The sequence below is a fragment of the Mesoplodon densirostris genome, chromosome 4, assembly GCF_025265405.1.
Source record: "Mesoplodon densirostris isolate mMesDen1 chromosome 4, mMesDen1 primary haplotype, whole genome shotgun sequence".
NCBI classification, from domain to species: Eukaryota; Metazoa; Chordata; class Mammalia; order Artiodactyla; family Ziphiidae; genus Mesoplodon; species Mesoplodon densirostris.
The window spans coordinates 126,869,608-126,893,708 of record NC_082664.1 but is presented as its reverse complement, the minus strand read 5'-3'; the positions used below and the strand labels follow the sequence as shown (position 1 = coordinate 126,893,708).

At 53.5% G+C, this 24,101-nt stretch overlaps 1 protein-coding gene across 1 annotated transcript in view; it reads left to right on the top strand.

The window, feature by feature from the left end:
• The window catches only part of SMAD6 (SMAD family member 6), a 75,473-nt gene extending 51,931 nt beyond the window's left edge, over positions 1-23,542 (top strand). The window contains exon 4 of the mRNA XM_060097126.1: positions 22,447-23,542. Coding sequence (XP_059953109.1) covers positions 22,447-22,988 — 542 coding nt within the window. The 3' untranslated portion in view covers positions 22,989-23,542. The remainder of the gene's footprint in view (positions 1-22,446) is intronic.
• Positions 23,543-24,101: the final 559 nt, after the last annotated feature.

Below are 24,101 nucleotides of genomic sequence, written 5' to 3'. Positions count from 1 at the left end.
GCCCCCAGTCTCTTGGAGGGTTCGCCTGGCTCTAGTGTTCTGGAGCATGCTGGAGGGGCCTAAAGGAAATTCTGGAGGTGGGGCCAGCTGGGAGCATGGGGTCGGGGGGAGCAGTTCAGTGCTGGAGGGCGCTGGGCTGGGCCTTCCCCATCACTGCATTCCGCGCACACGCCCTGGATGCTGGAATGGCCACTGAGCTGCGAAGGAAGTGCTGGCAGGACAACAGAGCCGAGGGCGGGCGGAACGCGATGGGCCCGGGCACTGGGGATCGGGCCCTCTGCAGACGTGGAGATGACAGGGCTGGGGCCGGGGAGGGAGGGACGGCCACCTTGGCAGGCCGGGTGACCTCAAGGAGCAGTTTCCCATGGCTCTGAGGGGCTGGTTTCTGGTTAAGCTGACGGAGAGGGCCAGGGACCCTCCTTGAAGCCTACTCCACATTATACAGACCCCGTTTATATAAAGTTGTTGTCTTTGTGTATGTCTGAGGGTGGAGGTGGTGGGAGGGAAGTGTATCTGGAACTTTTGTTGCCTGAAGAATTCATCACACGGATCCTTCTATAGTCATGACCCTTGGTTCCTTAACACTCTCCTTTTTATTACTAAATATAAAGTAGCATGTCATCACACAGTCAATGCAGTTATAGTCTCTTTATATAACATTCGAAATACACTGGTAAAGCAGAAGTCTCCCTTTCTTCCCCATCCCACTTTCCTCCTGAGAGTTAACTACTCTTTTTTTTTTTTTTGCCACACTGGGTCCTCGTTGCTGCGCACAGGCTTTCTCTAGTCCCGGCGAGCGGGGCCCACTCTTCGTTGCAGTGCGTGGGCTTCTCACTGTGGTGGCTTCTCTTGTTGCGGAGCACCGGCTCTAGGCATGTGGGCTTCAGTAGTTACAGCACGCAGGCTCAGTAGTTGTGGCATGCAGGCCCCAGAGTGCGCGAGCTTCAGTAGTTGCTGTGCGTAGGCTCAGTAGTTGTGGCCCGTGGGCTCTAGAGCACAGGCTCGGTAGTTGTGGCGCATGGGCTTAGTTGCTCCGCAGCATGTGGGATCTTCCCGGACCAGGGATCAAACCCGTGCCCCCTGCATTGGCAGGCGGATTCTTAACCACTGGACCACCAGGGAAGTCCAGTTAACTACTCTTAAGCTGAGCAGGATGAAAACAGCAACGGAACAGAGTAGATTACTTTTTAATCACGGCAAGTCCGAACGCTGGTGACAGTAAACTTCACAAAAGCTCTCAGACTGTTTTTATAAACCCAGCTACATGCTGGATTTTCAGGAGAGACACATCTAAACAAAATCGTATAGGCAGGTTGAAACTGAAGAGAACTGGTGGGGAAAGATACACTAAGTCAGTGCTAAACAGAGAGAAAGTAAGTGCAGCAGTATTAATATGAGGTAACATAATTCCAGACAAAAGGGCATTAGAAGGAACAAAGCGGCAAATTTTACAAAGATCAAGGGTTGGCAGACTTTTCTGTAAAGGGCCAGATAAATATTTTCGGCTTTGCAGGCTGTTCGGTCTCTGTCCCACTGCTTAACTCTGCCGTTGTGGCATACACAGACAACATATAACACAATGCCTGTGATTGTGTTCCAGTAAAACTGTAGTGCCCAGAACAAGGGGCGGGCCACATTTGGCGTTTGCTGACGCCTGACCTAGATCAAAGCTAAATTATTATATCTCACGGAGATATAATAATCAAGGATCTTTATACACCTTACAACATAGCTTTGAAATCTCTAAATGAAAAGACAGATAGAAATAAAAAGGGAATTTGACAAACCCCCAGGAGAATGGGACTTTAAAACACAGTGCTTTCAGAAACTGACAGATCCAGTAGACAGAGAATTTTATGAACTACACTGCAAATATGTTGCAATATGTGTATTTGTGTATTTACAGGTGCTTGTCCCATGGTACCATGCCAGGTCCCTGTTCACCCCTTGGATTTTTTAAACTAGAGTGGTCTGTCTTGTCTGTAAACAGGCTGGACAAATCAAGATGAGGTCAAAAAAAAGCTCTGCATCTTCAGCATTGGGTGCTTCCTGTAGTCCTAGAATTCCCACTTACAATGTCCACCTGTCTCTCCATATGAATCACACCCAGTTGTAGGCGGGGTCCCCACCCCGAATGAGCTAGTTGTCTGTGGGGTGTAGGGATGTATACGCCCATGAAACACTGGAGAACCAGTCAGGCCGTGACCCTCCTTGCCCACCACCTTCCCGTGGCTACCCATGCCCACAGCACACCCCAGGTGCTCAGCCCTAGCCAACCCCTATAGACTCTCTTTTCTCCACGAGCCCTTCTGTGTTCTGTCATCTGGCCTTAGGAGACTGCTCTCACCTTGACTTCTGCCCGTGTGCCTTCGCCCAGGCCATCCCTCAGCCCTGGAGTGCCTGGCCATCCTCCCCACCCCTTCCACCCCTCCGGGGTACCAGTCAGCATCCTCCTTCCCTAGGAGGATTTGGTGGCCTGACCTTCTTTGCCTCGCTGCCCCTCATTTACGATGTTCTTGGTGGTCCTGTCCTCTCTTCCCCTGGCTTGGAGCTCCGAGGGCAGAGGTGTGCCTGGTCCCCTGGCCCCATAGGAGACCAGCGTTGTGCCCTGTGGGGGCTCTGGGCAGTGCTTGTGCGTGGAAGGGGGCCTCTGTGGAGAGAGCGCCTCCCTGCCTGCTGCACGCCCCCTGGGAGCAGAGGTTGGACTGCCTCTTTGTGAATCCCAGCACCACCCCTTACCCGTGGGTGACCTTGGATGGGTCAGGAGGCCTCAGTTTCCTCCTCGTCCATCAAATGGGCAATTAATAATATTTATACCCCAGGGTTATTGTGGGAAATAGGTGCCTGGCACATGGTGAGCTGGCAGGACATGTCAGCTCCTAGCACAGTCGTTCCCTGTCCGCCGAGTCTTTGTCTTGGCTGCTCTTGATCCCATTTCACATATGGGGAACCCAAGGCCCAGAGAGACTAAGGCCATTCGTCCCTAATACACAGCTAGGAAGTGGCAGAGCTGGCATTGGAGCCGAGGCCCTTGATGCTGGATCCCATGAGGAGGTGCACGCTGTCCCAAGGGCCTGTCCTCAGACACGCCCAGGTGCACTGAGTCAGGGCCATCCGCGGTGGCTCCAGAGTGTCGCCTTCCCTGCTGGTGTCCCGGCCTGGCGCTGGGACCGCCACGTCCGTGTAATGCTAGGAAGTCCATTTGGTTTGGTCTCCTTCCTGCCCCTGTCATCCCTCCCTCGGGGAAGCCAGTGCTCTCACTACTGTGCCAGGCTTCTGAACTCTCTGCTCGCGGGATAGTGACATATCAGCCAGAAAAGAGGCCTCTTAAATCTTGTGAAAAACAGATTCCTGGGCTCCACCCAGGACCCATGAATCAGCATGTCCAGGGGCGGGGCCTGGGAATCTGGACATAAGGGCCCAACAAAGCAGGGGAAACACTGGCTCTTTTAACCCTTTTGTTTTTCGGTTGAAGAAGCCGGCCTTCGGAGAGGGGTCTCCGTTGCAGGGAGGCCCAGGGAGCCTGAAAAGCCCTCTCTGGACTCTAACCTGAGTCACAGCTGCTGCCCCTTCCCAGCACTGTCCCCCCGCCCCATCGCCCAGCCTCGAATCTCTAGGAACCCTGTACAATGGAAGTGGTTGCGAATGGGTGTGCAAAGACCTTCTGGAAACTCAGGCTCTGCTCGGAGACTTCCTGTGTCTTACAATGTTATCTTCAGAATAGGAAACTTTGCCCCATTTTTGCAACGCACATCCTTTGCCTGAGAGTCTGTGGTGGTGCCGGCCAGCCGGGGCGGGTCACTTCTCAGGCAGAGGCGGGGAGTTGTTCTGACAGCCATTCGAGGAAGGACTCTCTCCCTGCAACTCACAAGAACAAACAAACAGACCCTTTTGCAAAAATAATTCATGTTGGCCAGACTCATCAGGAGTATTTGTTCCTTGTGCCCAGTGGTATTGATAGAACCAAGTTATTCCTTAGAGACAAGAGCGCTAGCTGTGAGACCCGGCTCTGCTGCTGCCTAACCTCCAGCAAGTGATTGCTGCTCTCTGAGCCTCAGTTTCCTCTTCTGTAAAGGCAGGAGGTTGGGCTGAATAAGTTCTAACGCTGACAATGAGCAGCTCCCCAAGAATCCTTTAGATACCCCTGCTTCCTCCAAGTTTCTCTTTGAAATAAGCATGCTTTTGCTGTTAGACAGTATGTTCCAGAGCACCCTATAATTTTCCGAGTTTCCACCAATCCAAGACTGGTATGGCCTCCCCCACCCTCAACTCTCAGACATTCACATGACCCACCAGGGCGGTGGGTGGATTTCCCAAGTGACAGGTTCCATTTTTAATTGGGAGCAGGGAAATGCCCCTCAGAACTCACAGGGAGTGGGACTTTTTCTGCAGGCTTGCAGTTAGTTACACGCCCGGGCTAGTGCACGCCTCCTGTGGGCCAGCTGCAAAGAATGTTTATGCTGTTTCTTTTATTCCCCTCAGACTGGAGTCTTAGGGAGGGCTCTTTTGGTTTGAGGGAAAAAACGTGTGTGTAGCCCGCTAAATAGCTTGGAACTGACCAGAGCGAGCGATGTTTACAGAAACAAGAGCCTCTCTGATTTCCTTTGACATCGCCATTATTCTCTCCTCTCTCCAGCCTCCAGCACGCCCCTTGCTGCAGAATTGATTATTCCTTCTTCCAGGGAGTCCGGGTTGGTGCACCCTCACACACAGTAGGCATTTAGTGAGCGTGAGAGAGGAGCCCTACCTCGTAAGCAAATGCTGCTCATGCCTCTCCGTGGCACTTCTCTTGGCTGGACCCCAAACCCACAATGAGTGGTTCTTGAAAACATCCTTCCCACTCTTTCCCCTCAGGGAATTTGCTTTCAGGGTTTCAGGGTGGGGCCCTCCATGTTCCAGGCCTGGGCAGGGCAGCTCTCGTGGCTGGGTGGGAGCAGTCAGGAGGGGCACCTTGGGAAGGTAGAGATGGTCAGACGGGCGTGAGTGACCTACTAGGATGTGGTTCTTTAGTGGGTCTTTATAAGTAAGTGAGTCGGTCTGCCTGTTTTATGGTAAAGGCCATGAGGAGGGAGAGGGTTAAACCAAGTGGATGCCCAGATTCCAAACATATGGGTGAAGATCCTTCTGGTCAACCTGCGGGTCAACTACAGAACCCATGGTGTCTGTGGCAGGCCGTCCATCTGGGGGCAGATGCATGCGTATGGCAGGTCCCAGCCTTCATATTTTTGTTGGTCTTACCTGATAGCAGTATGTGAAGCCCAAGGAGGCGGGTGCAAAGGAATTGGTAGGGAGAGGAGAAAAAGCGTCCGCCAGCACACCTGGCTTCCCTGCCCCACAAGACACAAGATGAGTCTTCCCCACTCATCTTGTGTCATAGCATAGCAGAGAGGCATAGCAGAGAGGCCCCTGCTAGCCTAGGGAGCACCTCTGAGGCGGGCTCCATCACCCAGTGGGTCCCACAGGGTCTTGGTGATCCAGAAGATGTCTGGAATGCGCAGAGGGCAGGAGCCGCAGAGCGGTGGTCTCGGGGTGGGAGTGGGGCTCTGCTGGGCAGCTCTGGAACTAGGAGATGGAGGGTGCAGGGAGAAGGACCATCTTCCGACCTCGAAGCTGGACCTGAGGTCAGTGCCACTCGGAGGGGCTCTGCCTTCCTCTGGGCTCCACAGGCAGGCGGTCTCCGGGGTAGCGCCGGGACAGGGGCACCCGGGGAGGCTGGCGGCTCCGGGTCTCCTTGGCACAGCTCCAGCCCCCACGTGCCCAGAGACACAGGCGGCTGCTCCTGACTCGGTGGCCTCGCGGACCCGCCTGGCCGGAATCTGCCTTTCGCCTGTCAGTGCCGCCTCCCCAACTTGGCAGGGCCATCTCCTCGAGCTGGAGCAGCCCCCGGTGTTTCCAGCTTGGCCCTCTGCCCGCCTCTCTGGGGCCTCACAGTCTGTCCTCCCGGGCCAGGACCAACACACCCTCTCAGCTTGATGGCTTCCCGGCCTTGCCCGGGCCTCTTCCTGCCACCCCAGACTCCCTGCACTGAATCTGCGGTCCCCTCACCTTGCCTGCTTCTCAGAAAACATCAGTGACCACCACAGCCGGCCCCCGGAGGTGAAATGCGCTTCCTCCCAGGGAGAAAACATGGGGCCTGGCTCATTAGACATCACCAAGGAGGCCGTAAACATCCCGAGTTCCCCTACTGCAGTTGACGCCTGAGGGGTTTCCACATGGGGTGGGGCCCCTCCCCACCCTCTCTCACGTGGAAACGCCCCAGTTGGCTGGGTCCCCTGGCCATACGCCCTAGGAAACGCTGCTTCTTTCAGATGGGCACGGAAATAACTGGCATGTTGGCCTGCGGGAGCCAAGGGCTACCTCTCCTTCCTGGACGGCCGCTGAGGGACCTGGGGGTGCTGGAGGTACAGTCGCCCAAGTGGCCTCCTTTCCAGTTGCACAGAAAGGGAACACTGACAACTCAGGGACTCACCAATTCAGGAGATTGGATGGTGGCTGATTGGAAAGGTTACTGTCTAGAAACCAAATTGTGTGTTGTTCGAATACCATAGACGGTGATGCGAACCGGATAATGTTTCCCGTTAGAGGTCATTCAGAGATCTGCTTTAGTGCACAGATAAGAGCGATTTGTAATTGGTATGCCAGTTGTTTATACAGTGCTAGTAGGATAAACAGTTCTCCTGAACCTTATTTATATTTTGCATTTGTTTATCAAAACTTTTTTTTTTTAACTTCAACCCAGCTGCTTTCGGAATTATTACAAACTCTGGATTTATGGGTCCTAATGAATGGTACTTTATGTATGTGCATGATCATTTATCTTGCATGCTTTAACCAAGAGCCTCAGTGCTCAGGGTAAGGGAAGCCAAAAGTGTCCCTTCCTCCCCAGAATGTCAATGTTATAGGAAGGCTTGGGGGACAAATCATTTGTTTTATCTGATCGGAAGCAGACATGTCATGGAGTAGAAAGCATGAGATCTCAAAGAGCTTTCCTAGACTACACCCTAAGGGATTAAGTCCCCGGAGCTTGACCGGGACACACTGGGACACTGCGGGTGAGGTTGACATACTGTGGGGTGTGTATGGGGCGAGTCGGGGATGGAGGAGAGGAGGTGACCAAAGGATACTTGACAGCAGTTTCCAGCAACAACAGATGTTTATCCCTTTTTATGACCTGATATGTTCCCTCTATCATTTTTGTCTTTCACCGGTCTTACAGCTTACCTTTGACATTCATCCCAGTAGCATTGGCGTCAACCCTTCAGCATTACTTCTAATCAGGAATTAATGGTCCCACTTGGCTCAAGGCTTCGGCACTGATCTCAAGTGATCTGATTTCATAATTGGACCTCACTGTCACAGGGGGCTACCTTTCACACCACGGTTGGTCACCTTGCTCTGTTTGATCCCCACATTTCTTGGGGTGTTTGTCCATGCAGAGACCTCCCAAAGACTTGACCCAGACAAAGAGAGGCTCACACTTCCATCCTCTTCCTCACGCCCAAAGTCGCCTGAACCACTTGAATAAACCTGAACTCGGCTGTAGCCTCTCCTGCCCTCTGCTCACCCAGCTGCCTATCAGTTTTCTTCATCCAGTGAGGATAAAGCGAGCAGGTGAAGTCAGCAGCAGCACCTTCCCCTGCCCAGCCTCTGGATTGCCTCTTAGCTTGTTTTAAGTCTTGGTGTCTCTCTTTCTGGCTAGTGAGAATTCTCAGAGGGAAGGGCTCCCCAGCTACCCCCTTCCTACACACACAGACATGCGCGCACATGCACGCAGCGGCTTGCGTGTTATGGGAGGAGATGTGGTCCCATTTCACACCTGAGCAACTGAGGCACGCTTTGCTTTTGCACACAGGTAGGGCTGGCACTGTGGGATGGAGTTGGGAAAGGGGACTTCTGGGTGTTTGGGTTTTCTCCTGTTATTTTTAACTCTGGTTTTAAGCGTCCTTTCTTAGGCAGCTATGGCCACAAGATAGGGCTGGGATGTTGTGAGGTGCTTGATGTAACTAAAAGGGCCTGGCCTGTGAGTTCCTGACCGAGGAGGAAGTGGTTAGGTGGCCAAGAATGCAACCTGCGCCTCCCAGATTAATTAATAATTGAGCGCTGGCCCCCCGCCAGGCAGAGCCAGCCGCGAGAGATACAGTGAACCAAGAGTGGTTAACTACAGTGGGGGAAGGAAGAGTTTGACTTGGCCTGTGGCTAAAAGGGAAATTCACAATGGCCATGATTTATGAGCTGAATTACTTCAGGTCCTCCTTAGTGGGCCCAACTTGGGCATGTGCTCCAGGAAAGCAGACGCTGGTGGCCTGCAGGGCCATTTGTGCCCACGGGGAAGGGAGGCAGTAGAGGTGCAGGGGGGCTGGGGGCGGGGCGCGGTGGTGGAGGAGGTACAGGTCTCAAGTGGAGGAGATGGCCGGGAGAGAGACTGCACTATCTGGTGGAACCAGTATAGGCTAGAAATTGCGTGCCCCTTGGGTCACACTCTGCAAGGAGGGATGGAAGGAAGAGTGGGTGTGGAGTCTGGCTCCCCTGGGTTCAAATTCTGGCTAATTGGCTTTGTGACCTTGGGCAGGGGACTTAACCTCCATTTCCTCCTCTGTAAGAGTCTACCCACCTCCTAGGATTGTTCTCAGGGTTAAATGAGACGGGGTATGTGGATGGACAGTGGCCAATAGCAGCTGGATTCCCATAGGCTGACGGGAGACGAGGCCTCAGTAGCGACCCAGCGATGGCAGGATCATTACTTAGCAAAGCTCTGCTAATGTTTGCTGAGCCCATGCATGCCAGGTGTGTACTGCTTGCTAAGGTAGACACGATTATTCAGTTCCCTTCCCCAAGAGCCCCTTCAGGCTTCCCCATGATTCAGGAAAGGCACTCCTTCCTAATCACACAGGTCCCTGTGGCTGCAAACAGCCCTCAGGAGGGGGAGGCAGTTGTAGAAGGCACTTGGGCATTGCCATCGGTTGGGTTCTGCCCAGAGGTCTCCCTGGTCCCCTTGTCTTTCCTTGAAGACAATTAAGGATTATGAATTGGATCATGGCAAACAAGCCTTGTGCCCCTCTTGGCTGAAAAGTTAGCCTTGGGACTAGGAGACCAAACAGAAGCCCAGTTGACAGTTGGGACAATTGCGCTCACATTATTGCTGCATTGACTTGAGTCGTGCAGCGTGTGCCCGTGTGTACCTGGACACAGACTAAAGAATTACTCTGAGAAACTGTGACCGAACTGATGACTCATTTTCCCAAGATGCTTGGCGGGGGATGAGCCGGGGTGGGGCACCGCGCAGACAGTGGAAGGAGCACCTTTGGCCTCCGAAGACCTGGATGAGCTCTGGTCCTCCTTCCTCCTTAACCCCCTGTGGGCAGTCACCCAACCTGTCTGAGCTTTATATTCCATAACCTAAAATGGGCTTGGAGAATTGGAAGACCCTCCACAGTTAGAAACAGTATTCCACCATCACTATCAATGGGGGTAGATCCACCTTCTTGGCTTGGGCTACAGGGGCTGTGAGAACCAAGCTTGGCCTCCTTCTGCTTTGGAAACGGGTCCTGGACTTGGGGCTGAGGCATGGGGTGCAAGTCTGTGGGGCTGTGTCCACCCGCTGGCCTGATGTGATGGACGGACCGCCTGGCGCGCTCCCTTCTCTGCACCTCTAGCCCCATATCAAACAAGCCATCCCTTTCCAGGCAGCTTGGAGCTTGGGTATGGCTGCTGCCGAGCAGCTTCAGCTGCTTCAGTTTTACGCAGTAGCACGACCACAGACAGGAGGTCAGCTTGCAGGGGTGAGCTTCTGCCAAGCCCTAGGTCATCTTGCAACATTTTTACAGGGAACCTTTAAAGCTCATGTTACTGTGCTCTTTACAGCAGATATTAGTATTTAATTAGGGCTTAATGGTCTCTCCAGTCAGTATTAGCTTTTTGCTTATTATAAAGCACTCTCGTTTGTTCCAGAAATGTATGTGATCCAGGCAACCCTCACTTTAAGGAAATCCAGTATGTAGGACCCTGTGTTCACGAAAGAGGTGTGGATCATGTACCTTTGTGTTACAAAAGGATGTTTTTAAGGGAAGGATTTAATGCAAGGATTTAATTTGAATGCCCCCACCCCGGGACTTTAATTTGGGGGTGTTTATCCCAAAGTGCATCTTTAATGTAAATAAGGCAGGTGTATTTAACCTGCAAAGGTCACATGGTACTGGCTCGTTGGTAAACAACACCAGGCTGGTGTTAGATGAGGCTTATTTTTGAGAACTTTGCAAATAAGAAAACCAGCTCCCCATCCTATTCTTTGGCTCTTCCATTGACAGCCATGCCCCCTGTTCCATTCACCGTCATAGACTTAGCAAGTCTGAGAAATTAAATCCACCCCCATTGCCAGACAACTGTAGGCTTTAGGCAATTTTTTTTTTTTTTTTTTTTTTTGAGCCACTGAAACAAGTGTGGCACATAGCGAGCTCATCTGGCATTCCATTGGTGGGGCTGCATCATGAGGATCAGCAAGTAGGGATGCTGCTTCTCCCTCCCCCGCTCAGTGTCCTGGCTTCTGAGCCTCAGTGGTGTCATCTGTTCAATGGGAATGGTACAGCTGCTGCATCTTTTTCAGGCCTGGGGAAAACCCGATGATTTCCCAAGTGCCCTCCCAGCTCTTGGATGTGAAATTCCATTCAGCGCCCATTGTTGACAGTGCCCTGGTCCAGTGGCAGGGTGCCACGTCTCAGGGGGAGGAGGGGCAGAGATGAGTGACGCCTCATGCCAGGCCAGCCAGCTTGCAGGTGGGTGCGGTGGAGACACATGCCCTCCTGATGATGGCATCAAAGAGTGTCACGGAGGAGGGGCCGTGCAGTTCAGACGCAGGGACTGAGGAAGGCTTTTCAAAGGAGGTGACATCGGGGTCTTGATGGTTGAATAAGAGTCTGACAAACTTTGGGGAAGGGAGGAGGAAACTCATGTTCATCAAGTGCCAGTTACCGTTGTTAGGCCCGTCATGAACCTGCCCCCCGCCCTTGACCCCTTTGAGTGAGTTATTACGCTGGCTTCATGGGTGTCCAGTGTGTGCCCTACTCAGGGCCCGTGCTCAGAAGGGGCCTCAGCTCAATTTAAGGCTATGCTTTCACCACTGAAATTCTGAATACTTTTTGAACAAGGATCCCTGCATTTTCACTTTGCACTGGGCCCCCCAAATTCTGTAGCTGGTCCCGGCCCTCAGAGACATAGTCGCCTGCCCACAGTAACCCAGCTGTTAAGATCTGCACTAGTTCACCTCTCTGCTGCCTGTGGTCTCAGGGAATCTTCCAGATCAAGAGAGAGTGGGATGGACAAAGTACACACAGAATGGGGTGTTCAAAGCACAGGAAACTAAGGGATCCCTGTAGCAGGGGTGCCTCCCCTGATTACCCCCTGGGATGTTTCTGCACCAGGGCAGGTTCCTGCCCCATAGAGCTGCTGAGACAGGCCGATTGAGGGCAGTTTTAAGGTACTTTACATTTATGGCTTTACATTGGGTCCAAGTAGAAGTTTAAGGCAGGAGTTTTGCCAATAAAAGTCAAATTGTATTTGGGAAATAAAAGAGAGATGGAGGTGTCCTGAATTCCCCCAGCTCTGGTAGTCTGCAGGGCAGGAAAGTACCCCCAAATGGTCTTCCTTGAAGCACACCACCGCCAACTGCCACAGATCGCGCCCTCCAACGCACCTCTGACACATGCCCAGGCTGTCCCCATCTGAACCCCCAAAGGGCCGATTTTCTTCAAAAGGGAAGTCAGGGTTGGGCTGAGTCAGTGAACTTTGGCACTTGAAGCCTAAGGTGTGAAAACCCATACTCCGCCAAGACAGGAACCCAGAAGAGCAGCCAGGGGCCTGGTTCTTGTGTAAATTCAGGAGTTTGGCCATCGGCAGGGCAGACCCGCAGCCAGGGAGGATTGGGGGGCCCCTTCCCTTCTCACAACCGCCTTCTCTTTCCTGGGGACTGAGGTACCCAGCTTCATTATCGTGCATAGTGTGTTTTTAGAATCTTTCCAGGGGCAATATGAAAAGCCAGGCTTTCCCATCCCAGGGGGTCTCTGGCTAAGAAAACAAACAAACACACTCAGAGTCTGACTTTGTGATAAAACAAAAGAAGACGTGGAATGGGAGCAAAGTTCAGAGACTTTTGCTGCAGAAACTGGTTCCTTCTGGAAAATGTGGGGCTGATTTTATAAGCCGCTTATCGCTGGCTCTCCCCTCCCCTAGAAGACAGATGCTTTTCACCATCCTTTCCTCCAGGGCACAGGAAACCAAAATTCTCCCACCCGGACTTGGTTCCCTGTTAGAAGTCTGAGTGGTTCCCCTGCCCTGCCTCCTTGGGGTCTTGTCTTTTCTGGCTTAGGGTGTTGGGCTTTCCTTTAGGAGTATCGGGCCAGGCCAGGCAGGCACACCAGTGTTTCTGGGGTAGAGTCTGAATGCTCAGCTCTGATTGAGAGTGATCTGATGGCGGCCTCAGTGTGGCTCTCAGAAGCTGGAGCTGCCTGCAGAGTGTTTTTAAGAAGGGAGCTTGGACCACAGAGCACCGAGGTCTGGGGAGAAAAGCCACTGCCCCCTGGGCCCAGGGAATCTGGAACAATCTTGCCAGGGAGACAGGGCGAGAAGGATGCTGATAGAAGTCATAGGTCCTGGTAGGTGCCAGGGAAACTACCTGTGGAGGAGACTGAGCAGGCCTGTATGTATTAGGGCCCAGGTGAAAGCTTGTTTTATGTCAGGGTTGCAAGAGGAGTTGGTCTTTTCAGGATCTGTTTTGACTACTGCACAAGATAGATGAATGGAAACCTTCCCCACCTCAGCCCAGGCCGCCACTTTGTTCAACCAGAGACCTGGGGCCGAGCAGGCTGGGGTCAGGGCGCCAAGGCCAGAAGAAAGGCCTTCCTGCCGGGCCCCACAGGCCTCTCTCTAGAGAAGGCCAGTTACGACTCAGCTGGGCGGCCACTGACTATCCTCATACTCACATCCCTCTAAACCCCTCAGGGCGGGGGTTCCATGGACTCCCCAAAAGAGCAGAGGGAGCAGCTGAGGCAGCACAAAGGGCACAGCAGAGGGGAGCTGGGCTCCGAGGCCGTCGGTCAGGGTTCCCGAGCTGCATTGCTGTGTGGCCTCTGTCCCTGGGGTCTGTCCTCTGAGAATGGAGGTGATTCTGCTTCTTGGACTTGGTGCAGAGCACAGAGCACCCGGCAGCTCCCACACTCCAGTTACTCAGCCAGGGTCAGCAGCCCTTTCCCAAGGTCATCCTCCGTTATTGCAGTGCATTTAGAAAATGCTCGTTGTGTTGAGGAGGGGTGGTGGGAGTGCATGGGAGAAACTGTACTTAAAAACCAAAAAAGTGTATGTGTTTGCAGGGCTGCATAGGGGACCATAGATAGCTGTTATATGGCATGGTTTCTGAAAACCCCCAGTCTTCCTAGAAGGTGGGCACTGTGTGGTGGGGTCCCCACATTGCCACATCCAAGGGCCACTTTTAACATCCAGTCTTTATAGAGTCTCCACGTGCCAGCTTGGAGTGGACACGGGTGGGTTATTATGGCACAGTCCCTGTGCCATTACCCAGCAGGCCTCTGGAGGTTTGGAGCCCATAGGTTGCAACCATGAGAGAGTAATGCAAAGCCCCCTGTCTCTAGGTAGATGTGAGCTTGAATCCCAGCTTTGCAACTTCCTAGCTGAGGACTGTGGATACACTACCTGACATTCAGGCCTCAGCTGCATCTTAAAATGGGAATTACTGAGAGGACTGACAGTATGTTGAGATACTGCATTTAAAGTGCTTCATGCTCTGCTTGGCACTTGGTAAAGGTTCATTAAATGTTGGCTGGTAAATCATCATCATTACTATTACTACTACTACTACTACTACTGGCTGGCTTATTTTATTGTTTTTATTACTACTACTACTAGTACTCCTCCTCTTATTTCCCCTTGGTTCTCAATTCCATTGGCACATTGCAGGTATTATTATTACCTAATATGAATACCCTTATGAACTGTACAGGCTGAGTCAACCTATTAAATAATTTATGCAAATAACATATAGAGATAAGATAGTGGTAATAATACTAGTAAAAAATAATAGCTGTTACTTATGGAGTGCTTATTTTGAACCAGGGATTATTCAATGCACTTGAAATTAATCCCAGCAGCCTGAGGCAGTAAACTCTGATTGCATCCCCATTTTACAGATTAGGAAACTGAGGCCCAGGGGGTGAAGTCACTTACCCAAGATTTCACCACTAGTGAGTGGCAGAGCTGAGATTCACATGCAGGCAGCTTTGCTTCCGGGCCCTGTGCAGGAGACACACAACTGGTCCTAGCCACTGTATTGCGAATTTTCTTTTCTTTTTTTTTTTTAAATTAAGGGTACTTTAATTTATTTATTTATTTATTTATTTATTTTTGGCCGTGTTGGATCTTCGTTTCTGTGCGAGGGCTTTCTCTAGTTGTGGCAAGCGGGGGCCACTCTTCATCGCAGTGCGCGGGCCTCTCACTATCACGGCCTCTCTTGTTGTGGAGCACAGGCTCCAGATACGCAGGCTCAGTAGTTGTGGCTCACGGGTCTAGTTGCTCCGTGGCATGTGGGATCTTCCCAGACCAGGGCTCAAACCCGTGTCCCCTGCATTAGCAGGCAGATTCTCAACCACTGCGCCACCAGGGAAGCCCCTGTATTGCGAATTTTCCCTGTAACCTTGGCAAGTTCCCTTCCCTCTTCGGGCCTCAGTTTTTGCATCTGCAGAATCATGAATTTTGGCCACATGGATCACGCATTTCCTGGCCTCCCTCCTCCCCTTGCTGTCATTCTCCTTTTGCACCACACACAACACGCGTGCACACACACACAGAGCAGAGAGGCTGGTCAACTGTCTGGAAAGTGGTGGCAAAGCACAGTCCTTGGCCCCAGAGACCAGTGGCTGAAAGAGCCCCCAAGGTGGACCCCGTGCAGGCAGTGGCGGTGGCTAGACCGCCCGTGATGTAATGACCGATTAGGAACTTCCTCTTGGAAGCCTGGCTTCCTCTGGGGGCCAAAGGTGCTGGAGCTGAGGTGGGGGTGGGGAGGGGCGGGTGGGAGCGAATAAGAGGAAACTCCTGTCAGCTGGGCCCTGCTTTTGGAAAGCGTTCAGCGGAGAGGCTTGTTCTAAGCTGTTGACCATTAACATGGCCCTGTGCACATTCCTTCTCTGCTTTTACTGCCGGATCCCAGTGGATAAAGGACTGGTCTCCCCCTCCCTTAACAAAGAAAAAAAAAAAAGAGCTTCTAATTAATGCTGTATCTCTGGACTTGTTTCAAAACCTGAAGCCATTTCTGTAGCTTAAAATGACAAAGGAAGGTTAAGTGGAAACTTCTTTTTCCCTCTTTAGTTTGATAACAAAAACTACTTATCTAATGGGCAAACAAGGCTTTTAAAGGGGTGTTAGGTTAACCAGATGCAGGGCCACGTAATTACTCCCAGGCCTGGGAGCCTCAGATGAAAAAGCTGCTGGTTGGATGGGAACTTAAAGCCACAGGCATGACATGGGACAGAAGAAAGGAGTTTTCCAGGAGGGTAGGAGGCCCCAGTGGGGCCCTGTGCAAAGGGGATTGGAAAAGCCAGCCCTAGGCTCCTCTCCGGCTCTGCCACCAACTTGCTCAGTGACCCTGGGCAAGTCACTTAACTTCTCTGAGTCTCTGAGTCTCCCTTCCCAGCTCTCGATGGGGTCTGCCCATGTTTCATCGCTCATTGAGGTGTGGCTGGGCCAGCCCCAGGAGAGGCAGGGAGGCTGCTAAGGCCCAAGGGGGTGTGAAGCAGCAGCAAAAGCTTTGAACGTGGAGGAGCATGAGCGGCCCAGCCAGGCCCTGGAGACCGGGGGACTCAGGGTCCAGCTTCCTGCGAATGCTCTGAGCCTCCACATCCAGCTTCCTTAGAGTCTAAGGGATCGGAGACTTTAATCTGGGCATGTCTCTGGTTTGCCTCCCAGGATGGGTGAGTCCAAGGCGGTCTGGCCCAGTGGAAAGGGGGGAATCACAAGGAAAACAAGCTGCATTGCGTATGCTCAGGCTTTTGGAGCGTGCGGCCCACGGGGGAGCACACAGGAACGTTCCTGCCCTTTGTTTTGACAGAAAACTGCTGATTCGAAGAAGCTAAAGGCTTGCTTGGGATTTCAGCTCTCCCCGCCTCCCCCAGACGCAGTTGGCCCCCTTGGTGCCCCAGCACCCCAACAGAATTACACGTTGGGCTCAAAGCACCCTTGCTGGGCAGAGAGGCCAAGAGGAAGGAACGCCAGCCGTCGGAGGGCCCGGGCCGGCTTCAGTGCAGGGGACCTACTGTCAGGCCAGTCTCCTCCTGCCCGCTGCAGGCATCACCACCCTCTGGTGGCAGGAATGTGGGTGCCACCGGCCGGGAAACACAGGGCTTGTCCCTTGGACCACCTGGGAGCCCTGCTGGGACCACTCCAGGCTGGCCACAGAGGGCTGGCCTAGCAGCACATTTCCACTATCTTCGTTGTAATTCTTTCAAGGCACCATACGTACAATGAAATGCACAGCTCTCTAGTGCATAGGTTATGATTTTTGACAATGTCTGCACCTGAGTTCCCACTGTACCAATCAAGATATCAAACATTTCCAGCACCCAAGAAAGTTCCCTCATCCCCTCTCCCCAGAAGTAATCCCTGTTCTGATTTCTATCATTGTAGGTTAGTTTTATCTACTCAAGAATTTTGTATCAATGGAAACAAACAGCACGTCTTCTGTGTCTGGCTTCTTTCACTCAGCCGGATGCATCTGAGATTCACGCACATTGTGGTGTGTTTCAGTAGTTTGTTCGTTTTTATTGGTGAGTCGTATTCCACTGTATGGATGAGCCTTATTTTTGTCTATCCATTATCGTAGTCTGTTTGGGCTGCTATAATAACGATACCATAAATTGGTGGCTTAAATAATGCATATTTATTTCTCACAGTTTTGGAGTCTGGGAAGTCCAAGATTAAGGGGCCGGTAGATCTGGTGTCTAGTGAGAGCCATTTCCTGGTTCATAAATGGCTGTATTCTTGCTATGTCCTCACACGGTGGAATGAGGGAGCTCTCTGGGGTCTTTTTTTTTTTTGCGGTACGCGGGCCTCTCACTGTTGTGGCCTCTCCGGTTGCGGAGCACAGGCTCCGGACACGCAGGCTCAGCGGCCACGGCTCACGGGCCCAGCTGCTCCACGGCATGTGGGATCTTCCTGGACCGGGGCACGAACCCGCGTCCCCTGCATCGGCAGGCGGACTCTCAACCACTGCGCCACCAGGGAAGCCCTGGGGTCTCTTTTAAAGGGCACTAGTCCCATTCATGACCTAATCACTTCCCAAAGACCCTACCTTCTAATGCTGTCACATTGGGGGTTAAGATTTCCAACATGAATTTGGGGCGGGGGGACACACACAAACATTTAGTCCATAACATCCATCCTCCTGTTGATGGACATCTGAGCTGCTTTCCAAGTTTGGGTGATTACGAGTAGAGCTGCTGTGAACATGCATGAAATCACAGAAATGTAGAGCTTATTATTCAGAAAGGAAGACTGAGGCTAGGATAAGGGAGATGGCCTGCCTGATGAGGGCCAGGAGGCTGGACACCGGGCTGCAGGCCTCCTGACCCCCAGCCTGGTGCCGCTCCACCAGATCTGCCCCAGACATCGCGCCAGACCGCGCCTCTCCTCTCCCCCTCCCCCTGGAACCCTTCCAGCTGGGACCCAGAGTCTGGCTGGGAACTAGGCCAGGCCTTGAGCAGGGGGTAGCGAGCAGGAGTTTCGGTCAGAGCGCGGTCATCTTTGATGTTGTTCACTCGGGTCTGACTCCGCGGTATTTATTTGCAATTAAGGAGCTGGTTCCTAATTAGGCTGATGGCAGGACCACAGCCCTGGAGCCAGGAGAAGCAAAAGATCTTCTGCAAGAGACTGTCCCCTCGCGGCCTGAGTGGCAGCCCAGGCCGCAGACGGAGGTGTGGTGGGTCGGGTGGGGCTCTGCGTTTGTGAGGAGTGGAGAGGTGACCCTGGGTTTGGGGGTGCCTGCCTTCTCACAGAGGGCGGGTCAGCTTGTTCTGAACACACGGCATGAGATCTGAATACATGTGTGTGTGTGCGCGCGCACGTGTGTGCGCGTGTGTGTATGTAAATAGAACCCCAGGAGCACTCACCTGTGTCCCCCACGTTCAGTTATTCATTGCTTCACCCTTCATTCCTTCGCTTACTGAGCATCTCTTTGCATCTCAGGTACCGGGCTGGGAGCTAAACCTTAACATTTGTAAAGTGCTTTACCGTTTGTTTGCAAAGGGCATTGCCGTCCATTGTCCTGTTGTAACTTCCCGTGCTGGTGACCCTGGGTCGTGACCCGCGACACCCCTAAGGAGCCCTGGCCTTGGAAGGGTTAGGCCAGCGCTGGGACAGATAAACAGACAGCTGCTTCTTTCTGCTCCCAATTGGTCTGCTGCCAGAGTTGCCAGAAAATCCAAAGATGGACTGTGCAAATGAGGTACTCAGTTATGAATAAGTCCGTTTTACAAATGGGGAGACTGAGGGTTGGGGACATTCAGTGGCTTGTTCATGGCCACATATCCAGTCAGTGGTGAGAGCTTAGGTCTGTCTCACTAGGAAACTTTTTGGATCATGTGACAAGCATTAGGTTAGAATCTGGGGTCTCTAGTTCTGGTCCCACTTCTGCCACCCACTGCTGTGTGTCCTTGGGCAAGTCACCCGGTACCCCCGGGGGTGCCATCTTGGAGGCACAAGGACATTGGACTCAATTGATGGTTCCCACAGGCCAGCCTCAGGACTAAGTTTTCATTGGCCCATGGTGAAAGAAATAAGAAAATTTCTTATAATCTAAATGTATTAATTTAAAATTTTCTGATTTAGGTCCTACCTGTTTTGTGAGTATCAAATTACTTTCTTTTGTGCTAGTGGTAGTAGATGGTCTTGGGGTTTTTAATAAGTCTGTATGTGACAAAATAAAACCGTGGTAACCTTATGACATTCCCAACCCCTCCATTAAACAGTGTATTGGTTTGTGAAAGCCCAAAGCATCGGGGCTCCCTGGATGAGATGATGCTGGGGGGACCCCCCAGCTCTGGAGCCCAGAGACCCTAAGAGCTAGGTGGGGACGGGGAGGCCCCAAGCATGGTGATGGGCTCACCTGCCGGGCTGCTCTCTCAGGATCAGACCTGAGACCCTAGTCCTTGCCCAGCACCCCCTTGGGCCTGAGGGCATCGGCCCCACCTGCTGGGCAGGATTCCTATGGGGGGTAGGTAGGGGTGAGGGCAGTGTGCCAACACTTGGGATCTATTTTATTTCCTTCCTTCTTCCCTTGCAGGTGTTCCAAGAGCACCCTGGGGATACATGCAGACTTGGGACAGATGCAGAAAGGACTAAGACCTACGCCTTCCTCCTTGAGAGTTGAGGCCAGCCAGGGGCACAGACACCTGCTCAGGCCAAGGGAGGGACCACATTTAAGGCTCTAGGCGCACAGGAGGGAGAGGTCAGAGAGGGCTTCTCAGAGGCGGCAGTCCATCCCCTGGAATTTGGAAGACCTGGCCTGGAGCCCAGGCCTGATGAGTTGTTACCCAGTCTGCTCAACAAAAGAGGCCGCGGAAAGTGAGACCTGGCCCGGACAGTGTCCCTGAGCGCCACGGATGGGGCAGGCTGGGCCCTAGTGCAGCTCCGGGGCAGGGGGGTGAGGGGCTGGGGTTCATCCCCACTCACAGGGTCCCATCCCCCTGCGAGGAGCGCTGACTGGGGCAAGGCCAGGGACACAGGTGTTGATGAGATGGGGGTAGAGGGTTGAGGGTGCATTTGGCTCGGCTGGGGTGGGAGGTACTGAGAGGAGGGGGACAGGAAGGCCCACTTGGCCTTGAATTGAAAGCCTTTTAGGAGCTGGGAGGGAGGAGTTACCCCACCCCCTCAATCCCATTACCCCCACTCCCTGACTGTTAAACTGCTTCTTTGCCTTTTACAGCAGAGTGGCTCCCTCCTGGGATAGAGCTGCCACTTTATGACTAGGGTGGCCCTCTCTGAGCTTATCTGTAGAGGGGATGGCAGTACCCCCTCACTCAGTGGGACTGGGTGAGTCTTCAGGGAATGAAGACCTTTCGTTTCTGGGGCGGGCAGTGACTCACCGGCTTGTGGGTGAGCACCTCTAGGACTCACAGACCACAAGAGCAGTCATGGTTACAAACGGGGTGAGGTTTCGAGAAGGGGGGCATTTGCTTGGTGCATGGGTTTTGGGGGGTGTCTGCCCGGAGTATGGAGAAGAGCTCCCCTCGGGAGTGTGGCCTGGCACTGATGCTGGCTCCACCACTCACTAGTGTGTGCCCTTGACTGGTTAGGGCACCTCCCTGGGCCTCAGTTACCACACCTGTGAACTGGGGTGATAACAGGTGCAACCAAGGCCGTTGTGCAGAAGGCGCCTGGCTCGTGCTAGGCACTCAGGGATGCCTGTTGTCTGTCTTGTCACCCGACGTTCTCCAGGCATAGCTTCTTTGCTTCCCCGCCTCTCTGTGCCTAGTGCACTAATGGAGTTCTTGTTGCTTGGTGAGAAGGTTGGTGTTGGAGTTCCATGGCCAGGCTGGGATGGTGCTGCTCTCCTGGCTCTTGGAAACTCTCAGACCAGTGCTGGCTGGCTGGATGGATCGATTGATGGAGAAAGGGGCAATGGCTTGGGGTGTTCCTAGCTGTCCACCTGCTGGGGCTGGCCTAGTGCCCGCAGTTGTGTCACCTACCACGGGCTAGAGCTGCCTGTCTGCCCACTGGCTAAGGGGCAAGTCAGCTGAGGGCAGGGAGCAGGGCCTCTTTCCTCCATCCTGACCATCAGCTAGAACCACGAGGGGCCTGGATGGGGACTGTGAGACCAAATGATATGTCCTCAGGGGCTGGCCTGGGGACCTGTGGCTGGGATCTTAATGCCAGGCAGAGGGTAAGGGGCATGCCCTTTGGGACTGTGCCCAGCCCCAGGCCACAGCAGAGCAGGCAGCCCACAGGAGGCCCCTCAGGTGGACGTTTTCCTGCTAGGTGGGCCTCCCAGCACGTAAGAGAATGTCAGGAGCCCTGTCACCTGGCTGCTCTGGGCTGAAGGCAGACAGAGCTGACCTCACCCAGGCTCCTGACTGAAGTTGTTGGCAGTGCTTTCTCCCTCAGGTTTGACTGGACTTTGATCTGTTTCTTTTGGAGAAGCCGAGCCATAAAGGGCCTCAGTGTGTCCTCATCGGGCCTCCAGCAGACCTTCTCCCTCTGCAAAAGCCCCAGCCAGGGGCCTGTATGGGAACACATAACCCCACCGGGCAGTCATGGGTGCCCACCTGCTTGTCAGAGCCCTGAGCTCAAAGGAGAGACCAGATGTCAAAACGCTCCAGAATCTGAGAAGCCGGCCACACCTGAGAGCAGTGAGGAGGGGGCTGCCCTGCAAGATGGGTCCCTTGCCTATACCTGGTATTACGCCTGGTCTCAGAAAATTGTTAAATTCATGCAGACATGTAGCGATGCCCCAAGCTGGAGTGCGGAGGGATCCCAGTCATCATCCAGGCCACCCCTTTGCCGTCTATGGAGAAACTGAGGCCCGGAGAGGAGCCGCTGGCAAACTGGAGCCCTTGAGGAGCAATTTCCTTTTGCACTTAGAGACCCTGTGCTTCTCTGTCTCACAGAGGTGGCTACAGTTCTGGTGAAAAGCTGCACTTCCTGCCCAGAGAGTCAACTTGAGGGGCCGGGGGTGGGGGTTACTGGGAGACCCTGCGTAATGCTCCAGGCTGAGGCTGGGCGCTGTCGGGCAGCTGCGATTCCCATTCTGGGCCAGAAGAGATCCTGGGGGCCACATTCCCCACCGCACCGCGCCTTCCTATGCCTGAGTCCCGTCCCCTCTGGGGGGCGGTTTATGCCCTCTGATAGCTTCACCCCGCTCTGTTCAGGTTGAGGCTTGGACTGACCGGGTTCAAATCCCGGTGGTGCCACTCGCCGGCTGAGTGGCCTTGGGCAGGCTGCTGGTGGCTGCCAAGTCTTGGACGCTCATCTGTAAAGTGAGAAGGTGGCCTCCGCACAGTTATGGGAGGACCCAGGGAGTCACGTACGGAGTGAGGAGTGCAGAGCACAGCACCCGGAACAATGTAGGTGCTCGCCAGTCAGTCCCTCCCTTGGGTGTGTGGGTGTGTGTCCCTCTCCTGCTGGCTTGTAAAGTTCTACAGGCAGGAGCCGGGTGTGGTTCGTGTTTGGGTACCCACGGGCACTTGGCACAGTAGGTGCCTTGCCTTCGTGTGTGTCTGGGGGTGGGGTGGGAGGTGAGGTCCTGCTGTGGGTTAAATCTGAGGACGGCCTGGCCCGCAGTAGTGCTCCCCATGTCTGTTGGGCGCCAGAGGCCCCCCTCAAACCCCACCGGCCAGGCGGCAGTGCCACTTCCGCTGCCCTGGAATAACACCCTCGTGCCCTGTGCTTGCCCCTCAGACGCCAGCATGTCTCCGGATGCCACCAAGCCGAGCCACTGGTGCAGCGTGGCCTACTGGGAGCACCGGACACGGGTGGGCCGCCTCTACGCGGTGTATGACCAGGCCGTCAGCATCTTCTACGACCTACCTCAGGGCAGCGGCTTCTGCCTGGGCCAGCTCAACCTGGAGCAGCGCAGCGAGTCGGTGCGGCGCACGCGCAGCAAGATCGGCTTCGGCATCCTGCTCAGCAAGGAGCCGGACGGCGTGTGGGCCTACAACCGCGGCGAGCACCCCATCTTCGTCAACTCCCCCACGCTGGACGCGCCCGGTGGCCGCGCCCTGGTGGTCCGCAAGGTGCCCCCTGGCTACTCCATCAAGGTGTTTGACTTCGAGCGCTCCGGCCTGCTCCAGCACGGGCCAGAGCCCGATGCCGCCGACGGCCCCTACGACCCCAACAGCGTCCGCATCAGCTTCGCCAAGGGCTGGGGTCCCTGCTACTCCCGGCAGTTCATCACCTCCTGCCCCTGCTGGCTTGAGATCCTCCTCAACAACCACAGATAGCGGCCCGCCACCCGCCCCACCAACGGGGGCCCCGTGCCCAGAGACACAGCCCCCACGGACGACCCCCCCCAGATATCATCTACCTAGATTTAATATAAAGTTTTATATATTATATGGAAATATATATTATACTTGTAATTATGGAGTCATTTTTACAATGTAATTATTTATGTATGGTGCAATGTGTGTATATGGACAAAACAAGAAAGACGCACTTTGGCTTATAATACAGATATATTTTCTTTCTTCTCCTCCTTCCTCTTCTTTATGGTTTTTTGTTGTTGTTGTTTGTTTGTTTTTTTAAAGAAAATGATACAGCAGAGCTAGGTGGAAGAGCCTGGGTTTGGTGTATGGTTTTTGAAATATTAATGCCCAGACAAAAAGCTAATACCAGTCACTCATTGATAATAAAGTATTCGCATTATAGTTTTTTTTTTTTTTTTTTTTTAACTGTCTTCTTTTTAACAAAGAGGAACATGCAGGGCTTCTGTGGGTTTCTGACCCATCAGGCATCCCGAAACTTGATTTCAGTCTTTTACCGGTTAAAGAGCAGAGGGGGGCTTCCCTGGTGGCGCAGTGGTTGGGAGTCCACCTGCCGATGCAGGGGACGCGGGTTCGTGCCCCGGTCCGGGGAGATCCCACATGCCGTGGAGCAGCTGGGCCTGTGAGCCATGGCCACTGAGCCTGTGCATCCGGAGCCTGTGCTCCGCAACGGGAGAGGCCACGGCAGTGAGAGGCCCGCGTACCGCAAAAAAAAAAAAAAAAAAAAAAAAGAGGGAATTACATTGAAAAGGGAGGAAGGACATATGTTTGCTCTTAAGGCCAGAGAAGGTTCTGTTGTTCCTTCCCACCCATGACTGTAGTGTGTCCACAGGATTCAGGGGGAGGAGGGAGAGTACATGGGCCATCCATCCTAGGTAAGCTCTTCCAGTCTGATGGGGGAGGCTCATGCTCTGGCCTAGAGGAACTCTCAGCCGGATGGGGAAGACTTGGGTCCATGCCTCTCATATCTGAGCTGTCTGCAAGCTAGAATACATTAATTCTCACCACTTTGGGGAAATGGCCTGTGGAAGAAAGACTGAGATGGTGGGTCTTGAACCCACCTACCACCTC